General features: G+C 41.6%; 1 protein-coding gene across 1 annotated transcript in view; it reads left to right on the top strand.

The window, feature by feature from the left end:
- Nucleotides 1–4,956: 4,956 nt before the first annotated feature.
- Nucleotides 4,957–10,134, top strand: part of tpcn3 (two pore segment channel 3) — a 41,212-nt gene continuing 36,034 nt past the window's right edge. Inside the window, exons 1-2 of the mRNA XM_041784326.1 lie at nt 4,957–5,220; nt 7,957–8,039. Of these exons, the coding sequence (XP_041640260.1) occupies nt 5,116–5,220; nt 7,957–8,039 (188 nt within the window). The 5' untranslated portion in view covers nt 4,957–5,115. The remainder of the gene's footprint in view (nt 5,221–7,956; nt 8,040–10,134) is intronic.

Raw genomic sequence — 10,134 nt, 5'->3', positions numbered from 1 at the left:
ACTCACACTTTCTTTTTTTTTGTACATTTTTCCGAATAAATTAAGAAAAAGGAATAAAAGTTTTGGTTTTGGAAATCTGTCGAAGGAGCTTTTTAGTTCTTTTCTTTTTTTTTTTAATTTTGAAAAATTTTGGATAAAGCAGTTTTTTATCTGTCCATACAAATTAATTGTATTTATTTTATTATTTTTTAGAGATGTTCTCTAAAAGGAATTTTGTCATTATTCAAGTGGACAGCTGAAGGGAGACAGGAAATATGGAGAGAGAAGCCATTCAACAAACATTAACTGAGACTGGGACTGGATCTGATGGCGCTCTACAGACTGAGCTACACCAGCGCCAAATAATTAAAGATGTGGTCTTTAGAGCCTATACAACATTCCATCCTTGACTTTAAGATTGATGTTTTCTTTTAAAGCTTATAAAACATTCTGACCTCTGCATTTGAAGATGATGTAATCCCTTGAAGCTAATCAAACATTCCATCCTTGCCTTTGAAAATGATTTAATCTTTGAAATCTATCAAACATTCCATTATTGCCTTTAAAGATGATGTCATCCTTTAAGGCTAATCAAACATTCCATCTTTGACTTTAAAGACGATTTCATCTTTAAAGTCTTCCAAACACTCCATCCGTGCCTTTGAAGATGATTTCATCTTTAAATCCTCTCAAACATTCCAGCCTTGCCTTTGCAGATGATTTCATCTTTGAAGTCTATCAAACATTACATCCTTGCCTTTGAAGATGATTTCATCTTTAAAGCCTATCAAACATTACATCCTTGCTTTTGAAGATGATGTCATCCTTTGAAGCTAATAAACCCTAATAATCCAGCCTTGCCTTCTGTATGCAGGCCAGCCTAAGCCCCGCCCTCCTTTACCGTGAAGCCATGCTGTTGTAACTCGTTCAGAACCTGGTTTGGCATTGCCCCACTGAAATAAGAAAGACAATAAATCTCTAGATTAACCTTTGCACCTGTGGAATATTCTAGTTTTTTTTGGATATTCTTCAAAATTCACTGTCATTTCTAACACCTGTCCCAACTTTTTTGGAACATATTGCAGGCATCAAATTCCCCTGTCCAGTGTGCCTCCATAAAGGCCTCTGAACCTGGATGTAGACATGTTTATTTCTGCTGCATGCACGGACATTTTAACGTTTTAACATGGGAGTGGATGAGACTGAAGCTGCTTTACACTCAGCCTCTAGTGGCCATGAGAGGAACTGCAGCCTTTCATTATTAACGCTGTAGGTTTCCTTTTGTCCGTGACGGCGTGTTCTCAGCTACCTGCTGCTTTTGAATGTTTCACATGAAGCGTTTGTTTTATACCTGACACTGAATTATTCAGCACACGTTAAGGTGTGTTCAGGTGTGTCTCCATGGTAACAGGGAGGGGTGGTGATGCTGTCTGTCAGCTGTAATGAATGTTTTATCAGCAGTGACATCAGGTGAGGGGGGAGGGGAGAGGTCAGAGGTCATACACCAGTGAAGACCATAGATCCACTTAGATATTAACGGCCCTGTAAAGAGGGTCACCAATTAAAAAAGCTTTTGTAAAACTTTATTGACTCAACTATGACGAGCTAAAACTGATCTTTGGTGGTCATAACTGTGATAAAGGTTTAGTTTTCTTCTCTGAAATGTTAGTGCTGGATGTTCTGGTATTTCTCCTCTGGAGGTGTAATCAGGAAAAACACAGGGAGAGAGTAGCTCAGAGGATGACATGGACCCGTCCCGCACAGATAGGACAGACAGGAGACGTTTACAGCTCGGCCCGTACTCGAGCACGGTTGCATTCACACCTCGAGCCCTCATGATCCGGGCCCTAGACCACCTCTAAAGCTGACCCGGGAACAGGGCCCAGGTACGGTACACTGGTGTTCACACGGATCAGGTGAAAAGACTTTGGCGGTCAAGTGTACTTGGATGGGGGCCCCGGGTACCTGATGTGAAACCAGCATAGAGCAGCAGCTGAGGGAACAAAGAGACGAACATGAGAGCGGTTTAATGGAGGAAGGCAGGGAGTAAATACAGGGCAAGCCGCTGGACTGTAGCTGTGATGGATTATTGATGAAGGAGGTGATGATGGTGGAACATCTCCATGAAACTGAAGAAGACGGAGATCAGGGAGGCTGCAGCTCATCAGCACGACAACCTCCAACAAACACGCATGACGCCTAAACGGGCCCAGACCAGGGGACCCAGGGGAAGACAGATCTATGATGTCAGCACATGAGGGTGGTACATTTTCTGTTTATTTATTTATCATTCTATTCAAACACAGTATAAATGTTATTTATCATTCTATTCAAACAGTATAAATGTTTATTTATCATTCTATTCAAACAGTATAAATGTTTATTTATCATTCTATTCAAACAGTATAAATGTTTATTTATCATTCTATTCAAACAGTATAAATGTTTATTTATCATTCTATTCAAACAGTATAAATGTTTATTTATCATTCTATTCAAACATGTAAATATGTTTATTTATCATTCTATTCAAACAGTATAAATGTTTATTTATCATTCTATTCAAACAGTATAAATGTGTTTATTTATCATTCTATTCAAACAGTATAAATGTTTATTTATCATTCTATTCAAACAGTATAAATGTGTTTATTTATCATTCTATTCAAACAGTATAAATGTGTTTATTTATCATTCTATTCAAACAGTATAAATGTGTTTAATTATCATTCTATTCAAACAGTATAAATGTGTTTATTTATCATTCTATTCAAACAGTATAAATGTTTATTTATCATTCTATTCAAACAGTATAAATGTTTATTTATCATTCTATTCAAACAGTATAAATGTTTATTTATCATTCTATTCAAACAGTATAAATGTGTTTTCCTGTTGTTGTTCTGCAGTAAACATGAATAAATGTCATGTCCAGGATTTATGATGGATCCATGGAAGAATTTTAGAATAAAGTCTGAATTTTGATTCTTTCAGACCAAGTATCAGTGTGGTGTCATCCTGCAGAGTGACCAGCAGGGGGCAGCACCGATACACAAATACAGCTAGACCTCCTCTACTAATGTAGATACTAACAGACCAGGAACAGTAGGGACTGGAGCTGGTTTCAGAGTCTATTCAGTTCGACTCTGGCGGGTTTTAACGCAAGTCTACGGTGGCCCTGAAGGTCAAAAGCATCAACGTTTCACTGATGCATAAAGTATTTCTCTGAATGTATAAGACACAAAAAGCACTAATGTCTGTGTCATTCACAGACATGCAGGCAATCATCAGAGTATTTTAGATGCAGACGTTCATAGCTTTTGTGCGCTGGTACTCTGACAGTATAATGGTGGTTATATTCTATAGTTTTTAGGATTATGAGTATTTGAGACTGGATGTATATGTAAGGAGTTTTTCACATGTAATCTGTGTGCTGCTGATTGTTGTTTATGTTATTTCATGAAATGAAAAAATGGAAAATTATCTAATGAAACAGAAACATTTTATATTGCTTTTAAGACATTCTAGCTAACATATATAGCTTTTTCTTTGGGGCCACTGTAGCACTTTTGGTATGGTAAAAGTGGCAAACACGTGCATTAAAAAGTAATGCACGTAAAAGGGGATTAAAATGTGGCTGTAATGGGTGGGGAGTTTGATGAAATAGAGGAAAAATTTGTCTAAAATGCATAAAGAGCTTTACTGAGGCAGAAACGTGTTGAAAATGGGCAGACATGGGTTAAACTGGCAAATATGGACATTACAAGTAGTGAAATGTGGTTGAAATGAGAAAAAATGGGCTTAGAAAGTGGTTAATAGTGGCAATGAGAGGTCAACAGAGGCAACAATAGGTGGAGAGTGGCAAGAATTGGTCTAGAAGGGGCAAAAACAGGCCGAGGTATGTGTTGGAAAGGGTTCCACATTGATAGAAATGGCTCTTAAGTGGCAAAAAATGTTAAAAATTGGCAAAATTGGTGGAAAAGGTGATGGAAATGTGTTGCAATTGAGCGAAATTGGTATTAAGTGTCAAATGTGTCATTTAAAAAATATTCATAGTTTTAGTAAGGCAGCCGGTGACCCCCCTCGACGTGTTGTTCGACCCCCAAAGGGGTCCCGACCCCCAGGTTGAGAACCACTGCCATAGCCCACTTCTTCTCTAGCTCGTGTTTTTTTTTTTTTTTTAATTATTATATTTATTTTTAGGGCCACCGTTTTAGGCTTATAGGTTTCTCTGTGATCGACGTTTTAAACTCAAAAAGCTTTGTTTACGTTATTTTCATTTTATTTGACGTCCTGGTGACGTCATCGAGCCAAACTGATGATCATGAATAAACTTTTACTTTTTATAAACTGGATCAATAATCAGTAAGAAACGACTGTTCATTTGTTCATCGTTTCCCTTGAACGTCTCTCTCTCCGTTTCCGTTATCCTGAGGGTCACATGACATTCCGTGACACCTTCACTGTCTCAAAATAAAGTCAGTAAAAGATTCAGTCAACGTTAAAACGATCTGACTATCACTCCTTCAGTTAAATGAAAAACAAAAAAACAAACAACAAATTCTTTTTCATTATTTCAAACTCATAAACGAATTTATATCAGCAAGCTCATTCAGTATGCTGCATTTTTACTGTGAACAAAAAAGGAGATTATTGGACGATTAAAAATGCATCTATCATTGTTTTATTGCTTGCCCAGTTTTCATTTTTAATATTTCTACATATTTTTATTTGTACATTTGTGTCTGATTCACTTTTTTTGACTTAGATGTTTGTTTTTATTCATGTCACTTTTTTGTCAATATCGTTTTATATTACTCTTTTTTTTCATTTTTTGCCCAATATCTTTGTTTTATTCTAGTTTGATGCCAAATAGTGTGATTGAGATGCTTTTTTACAGTTAGGAGTCTGTCCACGTCACAGAGTGTGTTTTTTCCCAAGTCCATGAACGCCTCACCAGCCCTGGTTTATGACTGAGGCGCAGACAGGAGCGTTCAAGGACCGAGAGGAGGGCTGATGGAGGAAAAGTCTCCTCACACCGACACGGACTCCTCTGGAGCGGACAAATAAACAAGAGTGACGAAGTTCTGGAAAGTTTGATAAAGTTTGAGGGGAAATATCGAGCAGGAGGCAGAGATGGAGGCGAAAACGCAGAAGACGGAGGCAGCAGGAGAAAAAGGAGAAAAAGGAGAAAAAGGAGAGAAAGGAGAGAAAGGAGCAGCTCCAGCCAAAAGCAGAGAGGTGAGCAGACACCGTCATGATCATGTGTTCATGTTTGTGAGCTCTCAGATGACTGCTGCAGTAAACGGTGGACTCCTGTCCTCATTAAAGCTTTATTATCAACTTTTAACAGTCAGGCTGCAGCTGCATGGTCAACAAGCACGCTTCAAGGCTGTCAGAAAGCTGAATACCTGAAAAACTACACGGTTCCTGCAGAATAGAAACAAGCATGAGCTCAGAAACACATCTGTGTAGAAGAGGAGAGGACTAGATCCAGCAGAAATGTCTAAAGTCTACTAATCCATCAGCAGCTACTTCAGTCAGAAATCTTCCCGATGGTTCAGGACTTCTGATTGGTTTTTAGGTCCTCTGAGGAATCAGTAGTAATGCAGTAGAAGAGTTTGTTTGTTTGACGGCATCAATGAGCCTTCATGTGTTCTGCAGGAGTCCCACAGGGCGCTGTTCCTGGACTGCCTCACTTTTTAACAACGGCTCCTGCAAGACATGTAAAGAGAAGTCAACCGTATGCAGATGACGCCGTCATTTTGACAAAAATACATGAAAGAGTGTCTGAAATTCTTCCTGCAGTTACAGAACATGAATTCAATCGTGCTGCTGTGGAGGTTTTGATTTTTTTAGACACCAACAACAGACCTCTTCCTACGTCCACTTCTACCCTGCAGCTTAGAGGAAAAACATGAACCGTACTCCAGTACGGCTCCAATTTTTAATTTTAGTCTTAGTTTTAGTCTTTAAATGAAATGCATTTTCGTTTTAGTCACATTTTAGTCATTTCTACCCTCTTTAGTTTTAGTCGACAAAACCTCAAAACATTTTAGTCTAGTTTTAGTCCATAATAAGTCCTCACATTTTGGTCTTTGCTTTCAGTCCAAGCATTTATTTTCTTCCTTAAATCTGGTACCAAATCATGGTAATGAGTTCTCTGCTAAACCTGGGGTCCCTGCTTTCTACAGCTGAGAGGCAGAATAGATACAGATGTGTTGTTTTTGACAGATTTGCCCACAGTGGAGAAATATCACAGATTTAGAATGTCTGACAAAAACTACATTACATTTTAGTCTAGTTTTAGTCATCTTGATGAAAAATAAACTTATTCTTTAGCCAGTTTTGGTCATCACAGATATAATATTGTTAGTTTTAGTCTGATTTGTCATGGGAAAAAAGGCCTTTTTAGTCATAGTTTTAGTTGACGAAATTAACTCTAGCTCATGTTCTCACTGACTAAATGGATCTGCTTTTAGGGTCAATTATAGGTCGTTTCCAACAAGCGGTCCGGCTCAGTTTGTTGTGGTACGGCACGCATTCTTTTGCGTTTCTGTAGAGCAAAAGTTGGAAAGGGTCCCAAAAAACCGACCCACACTGTCCCACTTTTCGGCACCCTTCTGTAGGAGTGCCAGTCTTACCTATCCGTACCAAAAAGGCGGAGCTACACACAACAATAGGGGCAACACTGACGTCACGTCAGCACACGACTCGGCTGCTCGCCTCCAGCCACAAAACACGGAAGTCTGCTTTGTGAGGAGCGGCGAAAACGGGAGAAAAACGAACTAATATCTGCTTAAATCAGAACTATTTGGACTCAGTGGAGATCCAAACTGTTTCCCAGTGTGTGGATACTGGTGTCTGGCCACAAATCAAGTTTCCTGACGTTTATCTGGACCTGAATTTTAAGAACACGAAGCAGAGCCTGAATCTTCAGGCTGCAGACTATTGTAAAACGAGATCAGCGCCTCCAGGATTTCTGACTTGATCCAGCTCAATTTTAACACCAGCTGAACTTTTACTTTATTTTTAATGTGGTGAATTCTCACATTACAGCTCTAAACTTTCATATTTTACCGTATAAACTGTTCTAGACTAGATATATTCACACATTAACGTAGCGTTACGACTCTAAACATCTCTGTACACGTATTCATCAGCTGAGGATCTGCGCTGACAGCGGTTAACATCATTAATGTAGTTATTTTTTTAAAAAGCACTTTCAGCTGAAATAAAGCTGTTTACTGCTTATTCTCTACTGATTTCTGTCACTCATCCTTTCTATAACTCTGCAGCTGGACCAGCAGACTCGCGCTGTCTGTGACTTCACTTTCATCACCTTTACAGCCCCGCCCACCAAGCGAGGGCACGGGTGTCTGTGGAAACGCGAACTAAACCAGACCCACTGATGGAAACACAGCTTTATATTCAGATCAGGGCCCGGTCCCTAATGTAAGACCCCCCCAAGACCATCAAAATCCTCAGTACCTAATACATTTTTCTATACCACATAATTAGATTTCTTTAAATCAGAAATACAGGAATGCATGAAAACTTGTAATTCCCAATTATATTTTTGTACCAAAATCTGCCAGTGTTAATGCAAAGTCTGGCACCAAAACATTGACAATAATGCAGATTACACAGACTTCAGATGTTTGCCTGCAGTTTTTGATGGTTTGAACAGTAACCTTTATGTTTACTTTATATTTAGGACTTTAGGATTCTTGTACCCAACAGTTCTTCAAATCCATATTGTTTACAGGGTTGTGGTCACTTCAACTAAACCATGCTTGTACCACCCCCTTCTCCTCCGATGATGCTGATTGGTCTGTTCATTCTCTGAGCGGGAACGAGCCAATCAGCTTAAAGCTCTGAGAGATGGACAGATGTGAATCTGGACCATCCATCATCTTTAAAAGGTTCAGTCAGCGCCTCATAAAACTCATCCTCCGTTGTGTTGGTGTGTTTCAGGATTTCGACCTGGCCTCGGTCTACGTTTCAGACGCTCAGTACAACAGGAACATCTTCTTCGACACGTCCCCTCAGGCCGTAAGGTAAGACCTTTAATTTCCTGTTTAAACACACTGAAATACCAATCACATCCTCAGCCCAAGCTCCTGTCCTACTATGGTGGCTACTGGCTTCACAGAAACAACAAGGTGATGACTAAAATGCCAAAAAGTCAACCATAAATGCACCTTTTCCTTCTTTTTAGTTTAGAAAACCGCTAACAGCTTTTGTTCACCATGAAATGAAATATTCCGTTACACAACAGCCATGCTATGATAGTGATGAGAAGAGACGGGGATGCAGCATTCTTAGCAAAGGGAATCAGTGATGAATACATCGCATGCAGAATCATGCTGCTGAATTTTACACATTTTAAAGGAGAGAAAGACAGATTTACTGCACTCTGACTTAAAAAATCTCTGTGTGGCCTCCTCCTTTATAGACTAAAGCTCCACCTCCTCCACCCCAGCCTCCTCCTTTATAGACTAAAGCTTCACCTCCTCCACACCAGCCTCCTCCTTCATAGACTAAAGCTCCACCTCCTCCACCCCAGCCTCCTCCTTTATAGACTAAAGCTCCACCTCCTCCACCCCAGCCTCCTCCTTTATAGACTAAAGCTTCACCTCCTCCACCCCAGCCTCCTCCTTTATAGACTAAAGCTTCACCTTCTCCACCCCAGCCTCCTCCTTTATAGACTAAAGCTCCACCTCCTCCACCACAGCCTTCTCCTTCATAGACTAAAGCTTCACCTCCTCCACCCCAGCCTCCTCCTTTATAGACTGAAGCTTCACCTCCTCCACCCCAGCCTCCTCCTTTATAGACTAAAGCTTCACCTCCTCCACACCAGCCTCCTCCTTCATAGACTAAAGCTCCACCTCCTCCACCCCAGCCTCCTCCTCCTTTATAGACTAAAGCTTCACCTCCTCCACCCCAGCCTCCTCCTTTATAGACTGAAGCTTCACCTCCTCCACCCCAGCCTCCTCCTTCATAGACTAAAGCTCCACCTCCTCCACCCCAGCCTCCTCCTCTATAGACTAAAGCTTTACCTCCTCCACCCCAGCCTCCTCCTCTAAAGACTAAAGCTCCACCTCCTCCACCCCAGCCTCCTCCTTTATAGACTAAAGCTTCACCTCCTCCACCCCAGCCTCCTCCTTTATAGACTAAAGCTCCACCTCCTCCACCCCAGCCTCCTCCTTTATAGACTAAAGCTCCACCTCCTCCACCCCAGCCTCCTCCTTTATACACTAAAGCTTCACCTCCTCCACCCCAGCCTCCTCCTTTATAGACTAAAGCTTCACCTCCTCCACCCCAGCCTCCTCCTTTATAGACTGAAGCTCCACCTCCTCCACCCCAGCCTCCTCCTTCATAGACTAAAGCTCCACCTCCTCCACCCCAGCCTCCTCCTCTATAGACTGAAGCTCCACCTCCTCCACCCCAGCCTCCTCCTTTATAGACTAAAGCTTCACCTCCTCCACCCCAGCCTCCTCCTTTATAGACTAAAGCTTCACCTCCTCCACCCCAGCCTCCTCCTTTATGGACTGAAGCTCCACCTCCTCCACCCCAGCCTCCTCCTTCATAGACTAAAGCTCCACCTCCTCCACCCCAGCCTCCTCCTCTATAGACTGAAGCTTTACCTCCTCCACCCCAGCCTCCTCCTCTAAAGACTAAAGCTCCACCTCCTCCACCCCAGCCTCCTCCTTTATAGACTGAAGCTTTACCTCCTCCACACCAGCCTCCTCCTTTATAGACTAAAGCTTCACCTCCTCCACACCAGCCTCCTCCTTTATAGACTAAAGCTCCACCTCCTCCACCCCAGCCTCCTCCTCTATAGACTGAAGCTTTACCTCCTCCACCCCAGCCTCCTCCTCTAAAGACTAAAGCTCCACCTCCTCCACCCCAGCCTCCTCCTTTATAGACTGAAGCTTCACCTCCTCCACACCAGCCTCCTCCTTTATAGATTAAAGCTTCACCTCCTCCACACCAGCCTCCTCCTTTATAGACTAAAGCTCCACCTCCTCCACCCCAGCCTCCTCCTCTATAGACTGAAGCTTTACCTCCTCCACCCCAGCCTCCTCCATTATAGACTAAAGCTTCACCTCCTCCACCCCAGCCTCCTCCTTTATGGACTAAAGCTCCACC

The sequence above is a fragment of the Cheilinus undulatus genome, linkage group 4 (genome assembly GCF_018320785.1).
Source record: "Cheilinus undulatus linkage group 4, ASM1832078v1, whole genome shotgun sequence".
NCBI classification, from domain to species: domain Eukaryota; kingdom Metazoa; phylum Chordata; class Actinopteri; order Labriformes; family Labridae; genus Cheilinus; species Cheilinus undulatus.
The sequence above is the reverse complement of the archived record's forward strand: the minus strand, read 5'-3'. Positions and strand labels throughout refer to the sequence as shown.